At 48.3% G+C, this 25,977-nt stretch overlaps 1 protein-coding gene across 2 annotated transcripts in view; it reads right to left on the reverse strand.

Moving 5' to 3' along the window:
• Window positions 1-18,613: 18,613 nt before the first annotated feature.
• The window catches only part of ZNF638 (zinc finger protein 638), a 985,826-nt gene continuing 978,462 nt past the window's right edge, over window positions 18,614-25,977 (reverse strand). For both annotated transcript variants that reach the window (XM_078674499.1, XM_078674497.1), the window contains one exon: window positions 18,614-18,924. In XM_078674499.1, coding sequence (XP_078530625.1) covers window positions 18,853-18,924 — 72 coding nt within the window. In that variant the 3' untranslated portion in view covers window positions 18,614-18,852. The remainder of the gene's footprint in view (window positions 18,925-25,977) is intronic.

The following is a 25,977-nucleotide window of genomic DNA, read 5'->3' on the forward strand; positions in this document are numbered from 1 at the left end:
AGGAATCCACAGGCAGATACAGTATCTACCAGAAGGAATATGCTACTTACCTGTATGCATCTGTTCTTGGCCTGTAGGGCTGCTGACATTCATATCTGTGCATAGATCGCCGCCTAGTGTTGGGTCCGGATGATTGCACATTGTTGTCCTGGAAGAGTCTTCGAAGTATCACGACATAGGTGGCTTCTCCCTCGGACTACAGTGCACATGGGCATCCTCTCCATCCTCAGATAGTTTTTCGCCATTGTGGCAGAGATGGAGTATGGTACAGTAAAAGATGTCCATGCAAGAAGTTAGAAAAGTAGAAATGAATGCTACAGCTGCGACAGGAGGGTGGGCGATATGAATGTCAGCAGCCCTACATGCCAAGAACAGATGCATACTGGTAAGTAGCATATTCCGTTCGAGGCATGTGGGCTGCTGAATTCATATCTGTGCATAGAATGTATAGCAGTCTCCCCCTTAGCGGTGGCTACCTGTGCCAGCTGCAGCAGTCTGAAACAGAGTTTTTAGAACAGCCTGTCCTACAGCAGCTTGCTGTTTGGAATGTACCTCTACACAATAGTGTTTTGTGAATGTATGTATGGTAGACCATGTGGCTGCTTTACATATTTCCTCTAGAGGAATGTTTCCTAGGAAAGCCATGGATGCTCCCATTTTGCGTGTGGAATGCGCTCTTGGGGGAACTGTTAAAGTGCGTTTTGCCTTAAGATAACATATTTGAACGCACTTAACAATCCATCTGGCTAACCCGGATTTAGAAATGGGGTTGCCTTTGTGTTGTGGTGAAAAGGCAACAAACAACTGTTTTGTCTTCCTGAAATCTTTTGTCCTGTCTATGTAATATAGGAGAGCCCTCTTAACATCTAGTGTGTGCAGGGCCCTTTCAGGTACTGACTGTGGATTTGGGAAGAACACTGGCAGTTCTAATGTTTTATTGATATGGAAGTGAGACACTACTTTGGGCATGAATGTAAGGTTTGTCCTAAGCACGACCCTGTTTGCGTGGTTTTGGAAGAATGGCTCTTGAATAGTTAGGGCTTGAAGCTCGCTAACTCTTCTAAGTGAAGTAATTGCCACGAGAAATGCCACTTTCCATGTTAAAACTTGAATTTCACATGAGTGTAGAGGTTCAAAGGGTGGTCCCATTAGTCTGGTTAAAACGATATTTAGGTTCCAGACAGGTGAAGGTGGGTGTCATGGGGGAATAACTCGTTTGAGTCCCTCCATGAATGCTTTAATTGCAGGCACTTTGAATAGGGAAAGGTGTTGCCTGTTTTGAAGGTAAGCTGCTATGGCAGCTAAGTGTATCCTTATAGATGTATAGGCTAGATTGCATCAGTGTAGGTGCAAAAGATAGCATATGATATTTTCAGTTGATGCTTCAAGTGGGTTTATGTCATTGTTGGTACAGTAAATGACAAAACGTTTCCACTTTGCCGCATTGCATGCTCTTGTGGTAGGTCTTCTTGCCTCTTTGATAATGTTCATGCAGTCAGGAGGCAAGTTTAGGTAGCCAAACTCTATGACTTCAGGGGCCAGATTGCAAGGTTCAGCTGCTGTGGATCTGGGTGCTGAATTTCTCCATGGCTCTGTGTGAGAAGTTGGCCTGATGTGCAGTGCTCACTGTTCTAGTGATCACTATATATCAGTCCAAACAACCCTTATTGATGATTGGTTGTAAGTCAACCTTATAGACCAGCTATCCTAGTAGCATGGATACGAGCAGTCTAAGGCTAAGACTCTAGAGGGCGTGTTAAGCCAGCTGTTTTACCATCACATTGCCCCTTGAACACCCAGTGAAAGGACACCACACAAGTTGTTATGAAAATAAACAGTGTATTTATTTATAACAAGACTGCCCTGGCTCTTTATGAGACAGGGAGCTAAGCACACAACAAAACTCCTATCAAAATACTTAAGTTAGCACAGTATACACAAATGCCCGAGGGGCACGAAAAACCATATACTCTGAAAGTGGAATGCGAAATTACTAGCAGGTAAGTACAGGACTAATAGGCTTTGGAATCGCTAGGACTTGACTATAGAATCGTTAGATTACTTCTAGGAGGCCCAGGGGACTCGGTGCAGAGTGTGCACTCTCACGCGGGATGCGGGACAAAGTCTATGATAGCTAGTAAAGTTAAAGTTAGTGTTCACGGGCGAACCCGACCTGGTAGGGAGAAAACGACAGTGCATCCTGACCCTTGGATAGTGAGGCTATGCTGGGGCACCGAAATGCCGAAGTTACCTAGCCCAGGGGCTGCAGCTGCATAGGTCTCAAAAGACGTCGGGAATCCTCATAGACGAACCAGGAGCCTGGAAGAAAGATGCTGGCAGGCGACCAGTGAAGAGAGTTCGAGTTGATCCAAGCCTGGATCTTGAAGATGGATGACACCTGAAAGCAGAGGGGACCAAGTTCGTGACTACTAGCCAGTAGTCAGTGGGCACCAGGAGGGCACCGGATGGTAGTCACCTCGGCTAGGTGAGTGGGCGACGCTGGGCTCTGCAGATCTCACGGACCAGGAGGCGTTGTCGGCGACCAGGATGGAGGGGCGAGCTGTCCCACGATGGATGAAGCTGTCGGCGTCGAAGAACCCAGGATTGGGCAACAAAGCCTTGGCTAATTCAAGCCCACGCGGTGGACTCAAAATGGCGTCTTGAGTGGACCAGGAGGGTCCGGGGTGCTCCTCTTCTGGAAGGGAGCAAGAGCCAGTCTGGAGCAACCAGACTAGCAGCAGTGATGTCGTCGGGCGTCGTTAGTAGCCAAACAACGCGGTGAGCAGCAAAAAGCAGAAGGGCCCCACGCCGATCGTGGAGATGCTGGGGTGCTGCTCTTCGGTGCTGGAGCTGCTCAGGGTTGGGGCTTCTCGGACCCCAAAGCACTCGCCAGGAGATTACTCGGCGGGCTTGCTGTGAAGAAGTCGTGCAGTCTTGGCAATAGTCGGTCCCTTGAGGTCTCGTCGCACTCACGGTTCTCAGCTTGGCTGTAGAGGTGAGTAGAGGTCAGAGGTGCCAGGGAAGCCGGGTCTTGTCGAGCTGGGCAGTCGGATTCCGGAGGAAGGACTTACAGCAGACCGCAGTGTTCTTAGGATGGTGCCTGCGGATGCAGGGTGACTACTCCTTAGTCACAAGGGAGAATCTTGAAGAAGAAATCTTGAAGTCCTTTCGCAGAAAGTCGTGTCTTGATTCCAAAGATGATCGAATTTGGAAGGGGGCCTGCTCCTACCTTTATCTGGGAAAAGGGGGCTGGCACGCGACTAAGTCCTGCCCTATGGGTGGGACCAGGAGGGGGGTGGTTACACCCCTCTCCTTTGGCGGGCTTTCCCCAGGCCAGGGGCTGGAGTGCCCCTGGAACTGGTTCCAGCCGGCCTATGCACAGTGAGCACCGGGGTGCCACTTGCAGTCACCTTCCTCTGTAGCCCTGCCTACCTGGAATACACAAAACCCTGTCTGGGCCGGTGCTGGCACCGCCCCTGGCAGGAAACCCTTTGTCCTTGCCTCCTGCTCTGGGAGGACTCCCAGCAGCAGGAGGGCAGACTTGTGTCTCGGTGGCAGCATCCATTTTGTGGATGCTAAGGCTCTGTCTGACTTTAACCGGGGTTATAGGTTACATACATGTCGTGTCCCTCTAGAAGGGTGGAATGCTAACCCCGTCGCCAGAATTGGTGAGGGGTTAGTATTCCAATTCGTATGACACCTTACTCGACATGTTTTGATAAAGCGATACCAGAGTTGGCATATAACCGCGAGGATTATAATGCACTTAAGAGTATATGGTATGCGATATCATGGAAACGGCTAAGGGATAGATCCCGAAAGCCGCAGACAGGCTCAGCTCATGCCAGAGCACTATCTCACACGACTCCAAGCACTCTGCCTTCAGGATTGTTAAGGCCTGCCATAGGAGTGACTGATAGGAGATCTGTGTGTCCATTTTTAGGGTTAGATATAGGTATACTACATCTAAAGCAAAGGGTGATTACACCACCTTGCCCCAGCTGTCAAGCAGCCAGTTGTGTCAGATTTGGATGGCCAGCCAGGGGTGGCATAATACATGCTGCAGCCCCTGGTAGGCCCTAGGTACACCTATGCCCTGGGTACCTAAGGTACACTGTACAGGGACTAATAAGGTGACTCAGTATCCAATTAGATATGTACCTAGGGTACATGGAATCCATTTTACAGAGAGAGCAGTAGGCCTGGGGTCCTGAATAGCAGGGCCCCAGGTCAACTAAGTCAGAAAACCAGCAAAACACCAGGCAAAAAGTTGGGGGCAACCATAGTCAGGGATCTACCTTCCTACACTCTGCGTTAAGAGACTGGGTGTTAGCTTTAGTCTTTGATGAGGCACCACGGAAAGCTCTAGGAACGTGGTGTACCACGGTTGCCTCGCCCATGTTGGAGCAACTAGGATTAGCGTCATGGAGTGCTGGCGCAGTTTGCGTGCCACTAGCGGTATTAACGGTGCTGGTGGAAAAGCATAGGCAAATTTGTTTGACCAGTTCATCCATATCGCATTGCCTTGAGACTGCGGGTGTGGGAACCTTGCGGCGAAGTACCGGCATTTTGCGTTTTCTTTTGTGGCGAACAGGTCTATTTCTGGTTGGCCCCACTGTTGGAAGAATGGTTGTAGCACTTGCCTCCCACTCGTGCATCGGTTGGCTGTGTCTGCTGAGCAGATCTGCTATCTGGTTGTCCTTGCCTGTGAGGTGTTCGGCCATGAGAAAGATGTTCCTTTGATTGGCCCACTTCCACATGCTTTGAGCCAGATGTGATAGCTGTGGAGAGTGTGTTCCTCCCTGTTTCTGTATGTAGTACAATGCGGTCATGTTGTCCGTCCGGATCAACACAGTCTTGTTGCACAGATGTACTTTGAAGGCTTTCATTGCCATAAAAATTGCCATCAGCTCCAGCAGGTTGATGTGCATCTTTTTCTGCTGTGTGGTCCATAAGCCCTGTACTGTGTGGTGGAGGACATAGGCGCCCCACCCTATCAGGGATGCGTCCGTTGTCAGTACTATTTGTGGCACAGGCTCTTGGAACAGTCGTCCTTTGCTAAGGTTTTGTGGATTCCACCAATGTAGAGAGTTGTATGCACGACTGGTCACCAACACTAGGTCGTTTAATTGTCCTTGAGCCTGGTTCCACTGACGTGCTAGGCACTCTTGCAGCGGACGCATGTGTAGTCTTGCGTGGGGGACTATGAAAATGCATGAGGCCATCATGCCTATTAGTTGCATAAACACTCGTGCTGGGAGCGAGTGTTGGGGCGTGAATTTTTGGATTAGCGCCTGAATGCAGTTTATTCTGACAGAATTTGGCTGTGCTTTCCCTGCCAGAGTGTTTATTTTCGCACCCAGGTATTGTTGTACGTGGGCAGGCAGAAGATGGGACTTTGGGTAGTTCAGTGAGAAACCTAAACTGTGCAGGAGGTGAATAGTGTGGGACATGTGGCTGGCACTTTGCTGGGCTGACTGTGCTTGTATTAGCCAGTCGTCCAAATATGGATAGACATGAATATGATGTCTTCTGAGATGCGCCGCTACTGTCGCTAGGCACTTGGTAAAGACTCTGGGGGCTGTGGTCACCCCGAAAGGAAGTACTTTGAACTGATAGTGCTGATTCTGTATTGTAAACCTGAGATATTTCCTGTGTGCTGGGTGTACTGGTATATGGAAATATGCGCCTTAGGTCTAGTGTTGCGAGGAAGTCTCCTTGACGCAAAAGTGGTAACACCTGCTGTAGAGTGAGCATATGGAAATGCGCTGATAAAATGTATTGGTTTAATGGCCTGAGGTTTAAGATTGGCCTGAGAGACCCGTCCTTTTTGGGGATTAGGAAGTATAGTGAGTATACTCCTGTGCCCTGGTGTTGTACGGGTACTGGTTCTATGGCCCCCTTTTGTAGCATGCTGATGACCTCCTGATGCAATAAGTGTAGGTGTTCTGCGGACATAGGACGGTGTTTTGGGGGTATGTTGGGAGGTGTTGAGATTAATTCTAGGCAATAGCCATGCTGGATAATTTGCCTCACCCACCTGTCTGTAGTGATGTTTTCCCAGACTTGTTGGAACTGCTGTAATCTTCCCCCGACCGGTGTTACATGGTCTGGGGGTAGTGACAAGAAGTCACTGTTTGGTATTGGTAGAGGATCTGGTGGTGTTATTCCCTCGTCCTCTACCTTTGCTGTTATTGCCACGGTATCCAACTCTACTGTTTTTCTAGTAGGTGTTCTGCGTTTTCCCTTTGTTGTATGAGGTTTGCTGTGCTGAGCTTCCTCTTGCAGCTACTCTGTTGCTGGAGCGACTAAAAGAGCCGCCTCTGTATTGTTGTGACTGCAAGGCTCCCATAGACTTGGCTGTCTCGGTATCCTTTTTTATTTTGTCTAATATTGTGTCCACATTAGGGCCAAACAAATAATCGGGGTTCACTGGCTGATTAAGTAAAGTGCTCTGAACCTCATTTTTAAAGCCAGAGATGCAGAGCCACGCATGGCGTCTGAGCATGACACTGGTATTGATAGCCCTGGCTGCTGTGTCTGCAGCATCTAGCGCGCATTTGATGGAGGCGTTAGATATCAACTTTCCCTCCTGTATTAGGAATTCTGCCTGTTCTTTATAAAGGTCAGGTAAATGCTGGAGAAGGTGCTCAAGTGTGTCGTAGTGTGCCCTGTCATACCTAGCTAACAGGGCTTGAGTGTTATTTTCCATATGTTAGCTGCTTGAGCAGTCACTCTTTTGCCATAAGCTTCCAAAATTTTAGACTCTGTCTGTAGGTGGTGCTTCGCCAGTGGTTTGAAAGTTAGCACGTTTGCGTGCATTGGATACTACCAAGGAGTCCAAGGGCAGCTGCCCCTTAATATATGTAGGGTCCCCTGGTGCTGGCCTGTATTTCTTTTCTATCCTGGGGTTAATGACTCTTGCCCTAGTAGTTTCTTTAAATAGGTCCCCAGCGTGTTTAAGCACTCCTTTAAACATTGGCAATGTTTTGACTGATCTTTCAGAAGTGTTGGAAGTGTCAAAAAGGAAGTCTTATTCATTGGGGTCTGCATGTATTTCCACGTGGTGGTTGTATGCCGCCCTTTCAATTAATGCATTGAAGGCTGCTGTGTCCTCTGTAGGTGAAGTTTTTACAGGGTACGCATTAGTGTCAGGCGTGGGCTGAGAGTCTGCAGGATCTACAGCATCAGTCCATGGTTGATTTTGGTTATCTTCATTGTCCACTGGATAATTATACAGTTCACTGTCATCATATTCCACATCCTCATCTGTGTGTGAGGGTGAATATGTATAGGTTTCTTGCACCTGTGGTCTGATAGGCTCAAAGAGTTGGAGATGTAGAAGAGTCTCTTTTCTTTTTGAGTGGTATTTTGTAGTGTTCAGCAGAAGTGTCTGGTCTGATTTTCCTTTTTAATAGGGTAATTGTGCCAGTATCTGGGTCCACATACAATTTTGACTGTTCTTCTGTTGAGGGCTCTTGCTCTTCATGTGCTTGAGCTCTTTTCCTTTGTATAGGCTTTTTTGTGTGTGTCGGTTCGATCTCCGTTGTTGGTTCGACCGACCTTTTTCGTACGTGCACCGGAAGTTCGAATTTTATCGGTCCGAGGGTCTTCTGTGCTTAGACAGTCGTTTTAGGCTACATGACTTTTTTCGATGCTGTGATTGGTGTCGACCCGACTGTTTTTGTTTGGTCGATAACCACTTTTGTACTTGGCGTCGTCCTCGGAGCTTGTTGCTTCGGAGCGATATTTTGCCTCGGCTCGATCGATCCTTCGGCCTCGACCCGTGTCTTCGGCTCGAGTGTTCTTGTTTGCAACGTCTTCGGCTTGTCGACTTTCTGTTTCGGTTCGACAACCATCTTCTGCAGTAGTCCTTGGTTTGTGTTGCTCAGCGTCGACGTCGATCTAGTCGGTTCGACGGCCTTTAGTTTAGGCATGTCCCTGGGCGTACTGGCTCTCCGCTCAACAACCCTGATATGCGACGCTTCTCTTTCGGCGGCCATTTTGTGTTTGTTCGGCGCCGATGGATTTGCGTCCCTTGGTCCGAAGAGTGGGAACTCTATTAGTTTCGGTTTCTGTTTTGCTTCAGGAGCTTTTGGTTTCGATATTACCAGGCAATGGTAATGTTGCACCGATGGCTCTTGCCTTACATTCTTAGCCGGGCAGACTTGCGGGGCTATAGAATCGATGCTTTGATCTTGGCTAAGGCCTTCCGGCGATGCTTCGACCTGAGCAGTTTGAAGCGTTTCATTATATGTACTGGGCTCCGTATTCACGGTTGGCCCCACGTCCTCGCCGGAGTCGTCCTTGATGGCTCCGATACCTTGATCGAAGTCCCCTACCACGACGATGTCGTCTTCTTCGTCGATGTAGTAGTCATGTAGGAGTCATGTTCCGACCCCTGCTCCGACTGCTGGTCTGAGTCCTCAGCTTCGACGACTTCTTCGTCGTAGTCTTCAAAGATGTTCTCCGGGTCAGGCGCTGGCTTCTGCATCATCTGCCTCGCTGCTCTTCGAATCCGAAGTGTTTTCTTTGAACGAAACTGCGCACAAGCTAAGCAGTCGGCTTCATTGTGTTCAGGTGATAAACACTTGTTACACACAGGGTGTTTATCTATGTGTGGGAATTTAGAGTTACAATTGGGGCATCTTTTGAACGGACTTCGTTCCATCGACGAAAGGCCCCTGGTGTCGAAGGAAGGCCGCGTGACCCGATTCGACGCTGTGAGTAGAAAAGAACAGAAAGAAAGTTGTCGGCACCGATCGAATAACTATACCGACGACCCCAAAGGCCTTTTGGCCTTTTAGAAAAGTTTTTTATCGATTCCGAACTCAGAGTTGGAAATTACATCTGAACCCAATGGCGGAAAAAACCAATCTAAGGATGGAGAGGATGCCCATGCGCACTGTAGTCCAGGGGAGCAGCAACCTATCTCGTGATACTTCGAAGACAGTTCCAGGACAACAATGTGCAATCATCCGGACCCAACACTAGGCGGCGATCTATGCACAGATATGAATTCAGCAGCCCACATGCCTCGAACAAAGCGTTACCGAACGTAAGTAACTTGTTCTTCTGATAGACACATCTGCCAGTGGATTCCTCACCTTGTGAATAGAGTCCCACAGCAGTCCCCACTCCCGGAGGAGGGCGTCCACTTCTCTACACTAGAAAATCCTGGAGGACAGAGCGCGCCAAGTGGCCGTCCCTCCTTACCTCAGTGTCCAAGCAATAATGCTTTGCGAAAGTGTGGAGGGAGGCCCAAGTCGCCGCTCTATAAACGTCCTCAACCGGCACACCTCTTGAAAGTGCAGAAGTCGAAGACTTAGCTCTAGTAGAGTGTGCCCTTATACCCTCTGGAGGATCCTTACCGGCCAAAGAGTAGCAGATCTTTATACAGAGGATGATCCATCTTGAAAGAGTCCTTTTATGTACCGCTCTTCCTTTCTTGCAGCCAGCAAACCCAACGAAGAGCTGGTCATCCATTCGATAGTTTTTAGTTCTATCAATATCAAAACTCACCGTCCTCTTGGGGTCCAGACGGTGTAGCCTCTCCTCCTCCTTGGAAGGGTGACGGGGAGGATAAAAGGTAGGAAGGGTAATAGATTGACCTAGGTGGAAGGGAGACACCACCTTAGGGAGAAAAGCAGCCCTGGTCCTAAGAACCATTCGAACAGCATGAATGGTCAAGAACGGGGGCTTGGAACTAAGAGCTTGAAGCTCACTTACCCTCCTTGCCGAGGTGATCGCAACCAGGAAGACTGTCTTAAAAGATAAAAGCCTCATGGGACACTTGTGCAAGGGTTCGAATGGAGAACCCATCAAGTAGGTTAATACAAGGTTTAAATCCCACTGAGGAACAATAAAAGGAGTAGGAGGGAACTTATTTGTGAGGCCCTTCAGAAATCTCAAAACCACAGGAGATTTGAAAAGAGACGGCTGGTCCGGCAAACAGAGAAATGCCGACAACGCTGAAAGATAGCCCTTCACCGTAGCAACAGCAAATCCTTGCTGCGCCAAAGAAAGAGCAAACTGTAGTATATCGGATAAATGGGCTTTCAAAGGGTCAACAGACTTCTCCCCACACCAAGAGACAAATTTAGCCCATCTGTAAGAATAAATGGACTTAGTGGAGTCACGCCTAGCTGATAAAATGACATCCACCACATCGTGTGGGAGAGAAAAAGAGTTCAGGTTGCCCCGTTCAATCTCCAAGCATGAAGGTGTAATGTCTGGAGGTGGGGGTGTAGAACCTGCCCCTCCATTTGAGAGAGGAGATCTGCCCTGAACGGGAGACGGAGCGGCGGGCGAGAGGAGAGGTGGAGAAGATCCGTGTACCACACCCTTCTTGGCCAATCCGGGGAGACCTATATAACTTGGGCCCGGTCTTGGCGAATCTTCCTCAGAACCCGAGGAATCAAAAGGTATGCGAGGAAACGCGCAAAGGAGTTGCGAGTCCCAACTCAACTGAAACGCGTCCCCCAAGTCTCCCTGCATCGGAAACTGGAGGCTGCAGAATGATGGGCAGTGAGCATTCTCACGAGTGGCGAACAGGTCCACCTGAGGAGTCCCCCACGTCCGAAAGACGTGACGAACCACCTCCGGGTGAAGCCTCCACTCGTGATCGGCCGAGAACTGCCGACTGAGACAGTCTGCTCGCACGTTCAGAACTCCGGCCAGATGATTTGCCATCAGACAAATCTGGTGGTCCTGAACCCAGGACCAGAGGCGCAGAGCCTCTCTGCAGAGACACCGTGACCCCACTCCTCCCTGCTTGTTGATATACCACATCGCGGTCGTGTTGTCCGTCAGGACTTTCACCACCGACAGACCGCGAAGGGAAGGGAGGAAGGCCTTGAGCGAAAAACGTATCGCCTGCAATTCCAAAAGGGTGATGTGAAGCAACTTTTCCTCTGGAGACCAAAGACCCTTGACCTCCAGATCCCCCAGATGAGCACCCCACCCTAGAGTGGATGCATCAGTTATCACTGTGGCCACCGGAGGAGGTAGATGAAAAGGCTTTCCCTGAGACAGATTGCCTTCCACACTCCACCAAGACAGATCCGCTGCAGTTTCTCTGGAGATCCTCACTGACTCCCTGAGATCTACGTTGTGTTGATACCACTGCCTGCGGAGGCATCACTGGAGCGCCCTCATGTGCCAGCGTGCATGGTTGACCAGCAGAATGCAGGAAGCCATCAGACCGAGCAGGCGAAGGACCTTCAGGACTGGAACGACCGCTCCATTGTAGAATAAAGGAATCATTTCCTGTATGTCGCGAATCCTTTGAGGTGTAGGGAATGCACGACATACAGTTGTGTCCAGTACAGCACCTATGAACAGGTTGCGCTGGGAGGGCACCAGGTGAGACTTGGGTACATTTATCGAAAAACCCAACCGGTACAACAACTGAGTTGTCTCCTGCAGATGCTGGAGCACCTTCTCTGACGACTCAGATTTCAGATTCGGCTCTTCGACAGGTGCAGAATCCTCATCCACTTGAACTTCCTCATCTCGAGCCGGGGACGGCGCTGGAGACGGTTTCGAAGCCCGAGTCGGCGACTGTGCTTGCGACTCCGAAGGCGAAGCCTCACCTTCCTGATCCGAGACATCCATCGAGACCACCTTGGAACGTACCTTTTTCGGTGACCTCGACCTCGAGACCGACTCCTTACCGGAATGACGCCGGGACTCATGTTTCTTCTTAGGTCTCCTCCTCGACTTCGAAGCATGGTCTGAAGCGGCCTTCGAAGACGACTCCTCTCGTGAACTGGATCTTGACTTCGATCTTGACCTCGACCTTCTCGAACGAGATCTCGAAGATTTTCTTCCCTTGTCACCCTTCAGCTTCGCCACCAGAAGTTTGGTCTCTTTCCCGCAGGGCCTTCGGGTTCATCTTCCGACAAGATGAACATCCATCCACATCATGGGCAGAGCTTAAACACCATATGCAGTCCTCGTGCGGGTCCGTGATGGACATAATTTTTCCGCACTCCCTGCAGGGCTTAAAGTCGGTCTTTTTTATCGACATCGTGTTGAAACAAAGAAGCAGAAAAGCGAAGATAAATGCAACAAAGTCACTAAATAGCTGAGATTCCCCGAAACCGTTAGCGCCGACGATGCGGAAAAAAGGGAACTGATGTCATCACGCCGGCGTGGGCCTATTGCAGTGTCGGTGACGTCAGCGGAGTCGCGTGCGATGCCGTGCCTCTGACGTTGTCCACGTCGGCGCGAAGCTACAAAAGAATTTCCGAATGTTGCTGACGCAAGGGGGATATTCACAAGGTGAGGAATCCACTGGCAGATGTATCTATCAGAATTTGCACGTTTACGTGCATTAGACACTACTAAATGGTGCTCGGCCTTTAATATAGACTGGATCTGTAGGGGCGGCTTTATATTTTTTCTCTATACGAGGATTGAGGACCCTAGTCCTGACCGGGTCTTTAAAAACCTCAGTTGCATGTTTGATTACACCCTTAAACATGGGCAAAATGGCAGTAGACCTTTGTGTGTTATCAAAAGTGTCTAGTAGGAAATCTTCCTCCACCGCATCTGTGTGTAAGTCCACCCCATGATTTTGGGCAGCTCTTTGGACTAGTAGGTTAAAACCTATAGTGTCCTCTGGTGGGGAGGGTCTAGAAGGGCATATGTCGTCTTGTGGGACATAATGCACATCAGGGGTATTGTAATCATCCCATGGATTAGGTGACTGAGGGGGGAGTATTGGTTCCTGCTGGGTCATGTGCACCTCCATCTGTATCATTAGAGTCTGTGTCTACATCATCGTCTGGATTAGGGGATGGTGTAGGTGAATGGTGAGGTGGAGTCGGTGTAGGAGGAGGAACAGTATGGGGAGGTGGAGGAGAAGGCACCCTTAATGGAGAGGATGCAATGTCTCTTCTTTGGAGGAGGAGGTGGTGTTGGCTTATCAAGTGGTCTCTTTTTGGAACCGAGAGTCAATTGACCAGTCTTAGGATCCTTGACAAGAGTTTTTTGGTCAGGATCAGGTGTGAAAAGTGTAGGAAGGTGGATATCTGACTATGGTTACCCCCAACTTTTTGCTTAGTGTTTTGCTGGTTTCTGACTTAGATGGCCTGGGATCCTGCTATTCAGGACCCCAGGCTTCCTGCTCTCTCAGTAAAATGGACTCCATGTACCCTAGGTACATATCTAACTGGATACTGAGTCACCTTATCAGTCCCTGTACAGTATACCTTAGGTATCCAGGGCATAGGTGTACCCAGGGCCTGAAGCATGTATTATGCCACCCCTGGCTGGCCATCCAAAACTGACACAACTGGCTGCAAGACAGCTGGGGCAAGGTGGTGTAATCACCCTTTGCTATAGATATAGTATACCTATATCTAACCTTAAAATGGACACATATATTCCTATCAGTCACTCCTATGGAAGGCCTTATCAATCCTGAAGGCAGAGTGCTTGGATTTATTTGAGATGGTGCTCTGGCATGAGCTGAGCCCGTTTGCAGCTTGCGGAACCAAGTCCTAATAGCGGTTCCATGATAACGCTATACCATATACTCTTAAGTGCATTATAATCCTCGCGGTTAAATGCTAACTTTGGTATAGCATTATCAAAACATGTCGAGTAAGGTGTCATACGAATTGGAATACTACCCCCTCGCCAAATCTGGCGACGGGGGTAGCATTCCACCCTTCTAGAGGGACACGACATGTATGTAACTGTGAACCCCGGTTAAAGTCAGACACAGCCTCAGCTCCACAAAATGGATGCTGCCACCGAGACACAAGTCTGTCCTCCTGCTGCTGGGAGTCCTTCCAGCGAGGGAGGCCTGGACAAAGGGTTTCCTGCCAGGGGAGGTGCCAGCACCATCCCAGACAGGATTTTGTGTATCCCAGGTAGGCAGGGCTGAGAGGAAGGTGACTGCAAGTGGCACCCCGGTGCTCACTGTGCATATGCCGGCTCAAACCAGTTCCAGGGGCACCCCAGCCCCTGAGCTGGGGAGAGGCCAGACAAAGGAGAGGGGTGTAACCACCCCCCTCCTGGTCCCACCCATGGGCAGGACCTAGTCGCGTGCCAGCCCCTTTTCTTAGAATAAAGGAAGGAGCGGGCACCCTTCCCAAATTAGATCTTGAAACTTGAACTACTTTCCACGAAAGGAACTCTTGTCACTCTCTGAAGACTCTCCCTTGTGGCTAAGGAGTAGCCACCCTGCACCAGCAGGCACCATCTAAGTGCTTGCGGTTTGCTGCACGTCCATCCTCCGGATCAAGACTGACCAGCTCGACGAGACCCGGGTTCCCTGCCATCTCTGACCTCTACCTGCATCATCAGCCCAGCTGAGATTCGTGGGTGTGACGAGACCCGTGGGACCGGCTATCTTCAAGACCTGCACGACGCTTAACCAGCACGACCTCCGAGGGACCCTCGAGTGAGTGCAATGGGGTTTGAGAAGCCCCCAACCTAAGCAGCTCCAGCACCGAAGTCCAGCCCCCCAGCATCCACGAGATCTGCGTGGGGCCCTTCTGCTTCCTCGCTGCTTGCCACGTTGTCCGGTCACTTGCCCAACGGCTAGTGGCCCTCCTGACGACGTACCACGACGTTTTCACCGCTGGTCTAGGTCCCCTAGACTGGCCCTTGCTCCTTGTCCAACAAGAAGTACCCTGGACCCTCCTGGTCCACTCCAGACGCCATTTTGACTCCACCGCGTGGGCTTGCCTTTGCCAAGGTTTGTTGCTCCAATCTTGGATCCAGCATCGCCGACAGCAGACACCATCGTGGGACAGCTCGCACCTCCAGCCTGGACGCCGACAACGCCTCCTGGCCCGTGTAGCTGCAGAGTCCAGCGTCACCCACTCACCTGATCGCGGTGACTTCATCCGGTGCCATCCTGGTGCCCACACAATCACTGGCTAGTGATTGAGAACTGAGTCCCCTCTGCTTTCAGGTCATCTTCACTGATCCAACCTTGGATCACACCGAACATCTTCACTGGTCGCCTGCCAGCAACATCTTCTTTCAGGCTCCATAGACTACAACGAGGATCCCCGACGTCTTTTGAACCCTATGCAGCCGCAGCCTCTGGGCTAGGTAACTCGAGCATCTCGGTGCTCCAGCACAGGTTCACTGTCCTAGAGTCCAGATCCTTTGTCGTTTTTAGTCTACATAGTCGGATTCGCCCGGAAACAGTAACTTTCGAATTGCTAGTATCCATAGACATTGTCCCGCATCCCGCGTAGGAGTTCCCACTCTGCACCCGGGTTCCCTAGGCCTCCTGCTCCTAACCTGAGGGTTCAGTAAGGTAGTCCTAGCGGTCCTGAAGCCTCTGGATCGTGTTACTTACCTGCTAGTATTTCGCATTCCACTTTTAGAATATATGGTTTTTCGTGCCCCTCGGGCATGTGTGTTAATTGTGCAACTTACAGTATTTTCTTAAGAGTTTTGTATTGTGCTTAGCTCCCTGACTCATAAAGAGTTCAGGGTAGACTTGTTATTAATAAATATCCTTTATTTTTATAACAACTTGTGTGGTGTCCTTTCACTTGGTGTTCAAGGGGTATATGTGATGGTAAAACAGCTGGCTTAACACGCCCTCTAGAGTTTAGCCTAAGACTGCTTTGTACACGCTACTAGGATAGCTGGTCTACAAGGTTGACTTACAACCAATCATCAATAAGGGTTGTTTGGAATGATACAAAGTGATCACTAGAATAGTGAACACTGTATATCAGGCCAACTTCTCACAAAAAGCTCCTCTGAGCAGGGCAGATCCTTTGGTGTCGAGATTTTCGGCTCCGTAGGTTTTTTCGGCACAGAGTCGGTAGCTGATTTTGGTTTAGAAGTGTGCCCTTTTGAAATGTCCTTTACCGGAACCGGTTTCTTCGGTTGCGGGTTTTTTCGGTTTCGAAGCGTGTTCTTGAGCTTTAGGCTTTTATTTAGTTGACTCCAAATGCGGTTTCGGCATCGATGAGCCGCTGCCAGTCTTCGGCACCGAGTGATTAGGTGTCGGAGCAATATTAGGCATGGTTGAAGATGGCTTTTTCTTCAGTGTCAGTGTAGGATCGGCACCGTAGATAGGCTGGCTCGAGCCCGAGCTTCCCGAAGGCTTAATGGGGTTCTTTGCCGGGCCCGAAGGCGGGACGTGGGAAGCAGTCTCTCGGTGTGCACCCGGGCCCGAAGGTGAGGGTGTGACCGAAGCCTTTTCTGAGGGTGTCGAGGAAGGGTTGGGGTCGATGGTCTTACTTATGACCCTTTGAGCTGGAGTGATGTCCTCGATGTCGGAGTCTTCGGCATCTGAGGAGCTGGTACTCTCTTCGGCGTGCTGGTGTTCTGGCACGTTGACCCCCTCTTTGAAAATGTCGTCGGGGATCGAAGCGGACGAGCAAGCCATTGTTCTTCGAGCTAGTCAGTCCCGGATAGTCTTCTGGGAGCGGAAGGCAGCACAAGCGGAACAGTCTTTGGCCTCGTGCTCCGGTGAGACGCAAAAGTTGCACACCTCAATGTTTGTAATGTAATTGCATTTATATAGCGCTTACTACCCTTGACGAGGCGTCGAAGCCTTTTTCGGCAGGTAGCACGCTACTCCGGGACCCATGGAGGATTAGTGTTGAATTAGTATAGTGAAACATGCAAGTACATTTTAAGTGGTGGATAGGTTAGTCCGTTATTTGGATTTGGAATGATAGCAGAAGGTTAGAGGAGGACAAAGGTTTGTATTTATTTATCGCTCGCTTGTTGATGCATGCTATTCAGGAAGCCTATAAAGGATTAGTGGTGAATTAATATGTTGAAATATGAGGTAATTTCAGTGGTGGATATTAGTCTTACTTGGAGTGAGAAGGATAGCGGATGGATGAAAGGGGAAGATGTGCATTCATATAGCACTTGTTACCCCTGATGGGGGTTGAAGCGCTTTTCTGGTGAGTAGCACGCCACTCCGGAACCCATAAATGATTAGTGTTGAAAATTAGTATAGTATAAATATGAAGTAATTTGAGTAGTAGATATGTTATTCAGTTATTTGGGCAGTATATTAGTATAGTTGAATATGGAATTTGAGAAGTGAACATGTTAGTCTGTTAATTTTGATTGAAAAGGATAGTGGAGGGATAAAAGAGTGAAGGATTTTTTTTTTTATAGGTCTTAGCAGTAGGAAGAGGCTTTTGGATGAGTAAAAAGGAGTTTGAGGGAAGGAGTCAGAGGGAAGAGTTTAGAAAGGTTTGTTTTAGGTGATCGGTGTAGTAAAAAGAGGTGTCCGATTATGCAAGGAGGGGTAGAGCAGGAGAGAGTCTAGAAAAGGTTATTTTGGCAATCATAGTAGTGGTATGGGGCTTGGGAAAATTGAGAGAGTGGATGTAGAGGATATATTGATAGATGTATAGGATGAGAGATAGGGTAGTGCATTAGAAGGAGTAGTAGAAAAAAGTTTGAGATGAGTCAGAAGGTTGGGCTAGAAGATATATTGAGCGAAGTATAGGCTGAGAAATAGGCTAGTGCATTGGAAATGCTAAATTAGAAGAAAGTGATAAATATCCATAAGTACATTGAAAGTATATAGCTACATAAAGGAAGTAAGTATATTTAGATTAAATATATTGATAGAGGCACAGGATGAGAAATAGGGTAGTACAACCAGAATCGAAGACTTCGAAGTGGTGAAGAATCGCGTCGATGTGGAGCACGATCGAAATAATACCGGCGAACTGGTGAGGATTGCGCGCCGAAGGAAAATCGGTTCCTAACCGGAGCGCTGGAAACACATCCGAGGCCGATGGCGAAAAAAAACAATCTGGGGATGGAGCTGATGCCCATGCGCAATGTGGTCCAAAGGAGGAGTCACCTATCTAGTGACTTCCAAAGAGTTTTTCAGCACAACAACAAACTGCAAACATCCGGGCCCAACACTAGATGGCAATCTATGCACAGTGTGCAATCTGCAGCTCATATGCCTCGAACAGATGAGTTTTCAATTGTTTCCTAAAACTAAGCAAGTTTTTGTTTGATCGGAGATGGATAGGAAGGGAGTTCCAGAGCTTTGAGACCGGATTGATGAATGAGAGACCCCACATTGAGCTCTCTTGACTTTGGGAACTGCCAGAGGAAAGAGGTTGTTCAATTTAAACTCTCTGGGCACTGTATAGGGTGATGAGTAACTAAATGATAGGAGGACAAGAGAATATGTTATCCTGTGGGTGATATTTAAAGCCTTTAATTCTATTTCTTAATTTATAGTTAGCCAATGAAGCTGAAAAAGTGCAGATCATGCTGATCTCAGCAGTGCTCGAGTTCCGGCATCTTGGGTGACCAGGACTTACGAGGGGTTACCTAGATAGAGAGAATTGCTATAGTCCAGACAGGAAAGTATCAGGCCTTCGAACACTGACCTCCGACATTCCATGGGGAGCCATTTAAGAACCTTCCTAAGAAATCTTAGGCAGCTAAAGCAGGTGCCAGCCACATTCTTCCCATGGGAGCCTATATTTAGAATGACTTGAAGGATCTTTACTTCTGGTGGGGTGTGAGGGGGGTACCACCCACAGGGCCAGAGTAATTTATACCAAAGCGATGGAAACTTAACGCCATAGCAAAAGCGCCTGCCATCTAAGTCAATAATATAATGCACGCACACTTACTATACATTAAGAACATTTATTTGAACAATGTCAAAAGCGCTCATCCTATCAGGAATTTCTTTGTAAAAATCAAGACCATTAAATCCTTTTCCATCAAACGGTTTACACTGAGTGCAATCATACATTTTTACAACATGAACTTTTAGGTTTGAAAACAAAATAAGAAACTGAACGATAAAACAATACACAATGGCCCCTTAATATTTCTTTTTTTGATGAATCCGTGATTGGATAGTTATAACTTTTCTTGAACTGCACTTGAAGAGTCTTCTGTTAAATGTATTTCTTGTTGCTCGGCCATATGTTTCTGAGGAGAGAAAAACAACTTTAAAAAAACTCTGAAAAACTCAAAATTGCAATGCAAATTTAGCACCAGACAATTAAAAGCATAAAGAAAGTAATTCCTTTTTTGGGAACTTTGTGTTTCATTATTATATATTCCAAGATCCCAGCTCTTAATCTCTTGAAATATACACATCAAAAAAAAGTTCAGTGCTCATGGTGTTTCCAATTGCAGTAGGACACAGCAGTTTGAATATAGTATAGTATAGTAAGTGTTATGAAGAAACTGCAGGTTGCAATGTATTCATCACAGCATTATTGAATAAAAATAACATTTTCATCTTAGGCCTCCTTGAGATTAATCCATTAATGAAAGAGTGTGTCGGAAACTGCTTTTGTTGCAGTTATCCCCCTACTTTTTGCCCCCATTTTAGCTACCAGATGCTGATTTTCGACTGACAGTGCACTGATGGTTGCTAACCAGACCTCCGTGCCATTTCTCTTTCCCCAAAATAAAGTGTTGTCGAACTGTGCTTCAACTGGCTAAGGAATTTAGCATCCCTGTAAGTTAAATGTACCAAAGAGCCCTCTTTGTTGCATTTATTTGTAGGTTCAGGACTACAGACATTATTCACGGGGATCTGATGATAAAATTATTGCCGAAAATCATATGGCCTATCCCTACCTCACTCTATTGCTGTAATGCTTCTTGTTGCTTAACAGCCTTTGCTACATCGTGCCCATGTTGTAAAATTGTCAATAAAAATAACAAAAAAATCATACGACTGGTACTTTTTGGGATTTAATAAGTGTGGTTTATGGAAACAGTTCAGTTTCACTATGGGGAGAACCTACTTACATGAAATTCTTCAAGAAAGGCATATTTTATGCCTAAGATATTTATGCCCTGAAGAAGTCCCCATGTTTCGGGACAAAACGCTAAGGCTGTCTCTCTTACTATGCTTTTAAAGTTGAAGCAAAGAAATAAAGAATGACCTTCTTCCTAATAAGATGCATTCTCTGAAGTCTAAAGTTATTCTTTGTGATTTGATGCAGCTCTGATGACTTTCTAGACTAAGTGCTTCTGCCTCTTGCTTGTTTTTGGTAACTACTGGGGCATTTTGGTTAGCTGGCATTGGGAGTGAGCACCTCTGTATTTGGCGAGGAGTGCAGAGATCGTTGCCACAACCGTTCAAGCTGTGTTAATGCACCTTTTAAAGATAGATCACTCCAAAATCTCTAAACATGACATTGTGGAGCCATATACCGTGCCAATCTGGCACACGGACAAGACTGCAGATATATAAAGGAACCAAACTTAATTGGGAGACCTTTTAAGCTATTTCAGGACCACTTGTCAGAACAGGGAGGTGGGCGGAATCAGTGAGGAATCTGAAGCTAGACCGAGTATCCACCTGAAGGAAAATGTAACTTACCCTGTAAGCACCTGTTCAGAGAGTGTAATGCTGTAGATTTATGTGTTAAGCCTACTACTGCCATATAGCGATGCAGGTTGTTTTTCTCCTAAGTACTTTAGAGTCATAAGGTGTAGTGACTTCTCCCTTGTCTCAAAATGCACATGGGCTTTGGCTCCACCCTCAAGACTGTTTTACCCTATAACGGTGTTTGGACACGAAAAGCAACGGGTGCAATGCAACCATGTTTCTGAATGTAAGCTTTGTTGTTTCCAGACAAACAATAACACATACAATTCATATTTCGATTTTTTCAGTTTGGGCTAGCTGAAGAACTTCGGTCTCAACACTGGGTTAGACCTCTAAGGTGGGAAGCTGGAGGTCGAGAACTTTGTTTGCCATGCGCATACCCACTGCAAAGGAAGCAATCTTTAGTGGAAGAACCTGGGTGTGTGAGAAGGCCAGAATCGGGAGAGGTGTCAAAGCCTATGGCCTCTTGAAGGTTCATCAAACCAAATCCCTTCATGGTAGAGTTGGTCAAATTAGTCAACTTTGTCAATCGTTGTCAGAATCTGTGCCAAACAAGGAATGCACTGTGTGCAATCTTAGTGGAGCCAAAATATCAACCAAAGGTTGTGGATCGATGAAAACGGGCGCAGCAGAGGCAAGGTCGTAGAGGTACCTGGAGTCAGAGCATACTGGAAACCTCGTTCAGATGTAGTCAGCAACAGTGTTGATGCGCCTGGAACAGGCGTAGATTGCAGAGCAAGAGCCCGAGTCGATATAAGAGGTGAACTGGCTTGCGGCATCCCAAATGGATTGTCTCAGCTCATTGATGGCGCCAGGCACACCAGAGGGAGTCAGACTGGATCCAAAGAGCCTGAGCATGGCCTCGTGGAACTCTTGGATCAGTCTGTGTTGCCAACAGCCCCTAAAACTCAGGTTGTGCCGGCACAAGTTGTAGGCTTGGCTCTGAAGTTGACCGGCCTCCAGAGTGAAATCAGGAAGAATGGTGATGTACTTGGGCCTTCATGAGAACAGGAGTGGCAAAAAGCAGCAACTCCTGTGATTTACCCAAAGATTTGGAGCAGGATGACGAATGACCTCCAGATAGATATCGTAGTTTCTGAACTGCGAAAAAACCAGATTTTAGTCTTGTAGTACCATATGGCGTCTGTTCATCTACGTGCATTCACTGCAGGCTTTAGAGATGTGATTCGACCCCAAGCACAACAGTCAAACCTGATGGGGATCGGTCAGACATTTGCATGTGAATGCCCTTACTGGGTTTTAACATTTTTTTGGGGAGGGGACGTTTCCCTTGAACAATGTAATTTCCTGCAGGGGAATAGAAAAGGTGTTTGATAGGGAGGTTTCTTTTCAACTTCGTTTGACCCCCCCATTGTTTAAACATATCGTCTTCGGTCATGATTTTCTTAGCTACCTCGCTAGATTTCCAGGTTGCTTTGGTTGGTTCTGAGCATTGCAGGTTGTCAGTTGGTTGAAACTCTATTGAGAGGAGATCAGCATAGTTGATACTGCCGAGGCTTTGATTTGATTTAATTAATGGATTTATAGAGCACCCAAATGCCCAAGGGCATCTTGGCACTGAAGAACTGTGCGGCAGAAGTGGGAGAGCCGTGCGACACCCATACTGGACTAAGCTGAGAAAAGCCAAGTCTTCAGATTCTTACAAAAAGACAACAGTGAGGGGCTGTTTTTTAATTCAACGGGTAACTTGTTCCAAGTTTTTTCCACGTTTTTGCTGTGTTCAATAGGAAACTTCTCCCCCACCCCATCTTAGTTGTTTATATCTGGGGGTTATAAGAAGCTTAGCGCTGCTAAATCTTAGTGTCCTGGAAGGTTCGGAATGTTGTAAATTTCTTTTTAGGAAGTGAGAGCCTAATCCATGCAGTGTTTTGTAAGCCAGACAAGATGACTTTAACTGAATTCTTTTTGTAGTCTTAGGGCTTCAACTACTAGCCCGCTCACCCCCGTACTGCTCTCCCAAGCCGGAAGTGATGTTTGTTCTAACTGCGCCCTCCGCCCCCTCCGTACAATCGGCACTTGCCGTGACGGACCGGGGAGCGTCTGCGGGTAGCTGCAGCCTGGGATTTAGTGGCCGTGACGTAAAGGAGATTTACACAATTACAATTTTAAAATCCAGCAGTGAAATAAAAAACTTATTTTAAAAAGCGCAAGTAACCAGCACAAGCACCACGATGTGAGCTACGGCAGTCGCAAGCTTGGGATGGAATGTAAAAGCCGCAGTATGTTCCCTCTATTCAGTATGTCCTCTCTACCCAGAGATGCACAATCGGGAAAATAAATGATGGTAGTGGCAGAGCTTTCGCCATATTGCACTTCCATTTGCTTTGTGGGGGTCCCTCGTTTTCTGGGTTGGGTAAGACTGCTTGTAGCAACCCTTTGGTTGTTGCAGGTTGCGTTGCAGTCTTGCATTCCCTGAGCCCAGTGTTGGGTTTATGGTCCCTCCTGTTAACTGTTGCGATAACTCAGTGTTATTCTGGGTGGCGTTGCAGGGTCTTGCGCTTGGAGGCTGTTCAATTTTAGTAAACATTTCTAAATCTGGTTTTGATGAGGTTTGTCTTGTTCTTACTTGAGACAGCCCCTGCTTATCACTAGTAGGAAAGCCCTGTAGTGAGTCACTTGGAGGTAGGCTAGAGTCCATTGGGGAGACTGCTTTGGGCCCTGTAAAGTGGCACTCAGTATGGTCTACCGGGGAAGAAATCGGAGCCTGATTTGCATTTGAAGAAACGGGTCCATGGGTGGTTAAGGTTGAGTGTGGCTGAAATTTTATGCGTAGGCTTTAGCCGATTAGATTCCCATTTCTTCCCTTCCTTTTTTCCTTCCTGCGAGTTTTCCGTGGTGTCTGGGCATTGATTACTACACAATCGGCTGTTACTTTGCTTCGCAGGTTGCTGGCAGGTCATGTCCGATTTCAATTACTGCTCTCTGTTGGAGTTATTGATGCTTCACTGCCCGCTAGGTGGGGGAGGCTGGGTGGCGCCCGCTCTTTTTTGGGGAGCGGTACTTTGTACTGGTGGGAGTTCGATTAATTGTTTTAGGTCTGATATCAAATCTCCTATCGCACAAGTTAATACTTTAGATTAATCCCCAGGCGTCAGACTGGATCCGGAAAGTTTTGCTTAGCAGTACCCCTGCGCGTCGGTAGGTGGCGGTGTGCGGTTCCACGTCCGTCACAGGCATAGTGTGCGCCAAGATGACGCCACAGAGACTATTTAGGCGCCACCCACGTGCGCTGACGTCTGTTCTGTACATGACTTTCCGCGACGAAACGTAGAGCCATGCAAGATACGGACCACTGGTGCATAAAACTAGGGCCCTGAAAGGGGATGACCTTAACCCTAGTAATCAGTTTGCACAACGGGGAGTATGTGTGGGGCGGTAAGGAATCTATCACCAACTAATGTGTAACGATATATCTGTAAGAGACAAGTAGTAACTTGTGCATCTGAAAGACACGTTAGTGAGATTCCTTACCTTAGAATAGATAACCCAGCAATACCAACCCCGGTGGTGGGTCTGCGAACAGGATTACACTAGAAAGTCACAAGGCACAGAACGGCCAAAGAAGCCGTCTCTCCAGACCAGACTGTCAAGGAAGTAGTGTTTGGTAACCTTGTGCAGCGAGGTCCACGTAGCTGCCTGACAAATGTCCTGTAAGGGAACGCCGCGTCCCAAGGCAATAGTGGCCGCAGTTGCCCTGGTCGAATGGGCACACAGCCCCACAGGAGGCTCCTTCTTGGCCAAGGAGTAACTTGATTTGATGCACAGAACGACCCACTGGGAGATTGTCCATTTGTGCACAGCCTGACCTTTTTTGGCACCCACGTAGCCAAAAAAGGCTGATCATCCACCGAGAACTGCTGTGTACGCTGCAGATAGAATGCGAGCGCACGTTTTGGGTCCAGACTGTGGAGCCTCTCCTCTTCCCTTGAAGGATGCAGAGGCGGAAAGAAGGTGGGCAAAGTGATGGTCTGCCCGATGTGGAAGGGCGTGACAACCTTTGGCAAGAAAGACGGACGGGTCCTTAAAACCACCTTGTCCGGATGAACGGAAAGGAGGTTTAGAAGAAAGAGCCTGGAGCTCACTCACTCTCCTGGCAGAGGTGATAGCTACCAGGAAAGCAGTCTTTAGAGTAAGAAAACGTAAAGGGCAGTTATGAAGAGGCTCAAAGGGAGCGCACATCAGAAAAGTCAAGACAAGATTTAATTCCCATTGAGGCATTATGAAAGGCACGGGAGGGAACGTGTGTGTAATGCCTTTGAAGAAACGGTTAACAACCAGGGACTTAAAAAGAGAAGGCTGATCAGGAAGCCTCAGGAAGGCAGAAATGGCAGAAAGATAACCTTTGATAGTGCCAAAGCAGAGCCCTGCTGGGCCAAAGACAGAAGAAACAGAAGAACCTCAGAAAGAGAGGCCGAAAGGGGATCCACAGCCTTTGCTTTGCACCATGCCACAAATCTGTTCCATCGGCAGGCGTATACCGTTTTAGTGGAGGAACGCCTGGCTGCCAAAATGACATTACAGACCTCAGGAGGGCGGTCGAAAGCAGTCAACTGTTGCCGCTTAATCTCCGCGCATGGAGATGGAGGAGGAGGCTGGACAGGTTCGGATGGAGGACCGTTCCCTGCTGCTGTGACAAAAGATCTTCCCGAAGAGGCAGACTGATCGGGGATCGTTGCTCATACTCAGTACCATACTCTGAGTGCAGTCCGGTGCCACAAGAATAACTTTGGCCCAGTCGCGCCTGATCTTCTTCAGCACTCTGGGCAGAAGTCGTATAGGCAGTAAAAGGGAACAGTAGACCGCAGCTCCACTCGAGACGAAAAGCGTCTCCGAGCGAGTGCCGCCGTGGAAATTCCAACATGCAGAACTGATGACATTGCGCGTTCTCTTCGGTGGCGAATAGATCTAACCAAGGTTTCCCCGCTGCAGAAAGAGACATTGCGCCAAGTCCGAGTTCAGACGCCATTTGTGATCCATCAAGCACCGGCAGCTGAGTTTGTCCTCCCTGGCATTCAGAGAACCTGCCAGGTGTTGAGGGATCGACCATTGACCCAATCACGATTCGTGAGCCGCCACTGCAAGTGTTGAACAGTGCCCTCCAAGATCCGAACATGATCGGACAGGTTGCCCCGATGCTGTGCCCACTGGAATTTCAGGTCCCACTGCTGAGCCCGCATATGCCATCTGACATGTTGAACTAGCAGAATGCAGGAGGCGATCAGAGCCGGAGGGTCATCCTGACAAACCCTGGATAGAGGCTGAAAGATCGGAATCATAGCCTGAATAGCCCGGACTTGCTGCTCGGGAGGATAAACCCGAAACTGCATCGAGTCCAGAACTGCTCTGATGAAGGGGAGCTTCTGAAAGGGATGCAGGTGCGACTTCGGCACGTTGAGGGAGAACCCCAGCAAATGCAGAAGGTTGGCCGTAGTCTGAAGGTGGGTGACAACTGCCTGGGGCGAGCCCGCCTTCAACAACCAGTCGTCGAGGTAGGGGAAGTTTGACACCCCTAACCTGAGCAGGGGAGCAGCGCCCACCGCCATCACCTTCGTGAACACACGAGGGGCACTGGTAAGGCCGAAGGGGGGCACGGCAAACTGAAAATGGTCCTG

This window comes from Lissotriton helveticus, chromosome 2_1, assembly GCF_964261635.1.
Source record: "Lissotriton helveticus chromosome 2_1, aLisHel1.1, whole genome shotgun sequence".
Classification (NCBI taxonomy): Eukaryota; Metazoa; Chordata; class Amphibia; order Caudata; family Salamandridae; genus Lissotriton; species Lissotriton helveticus.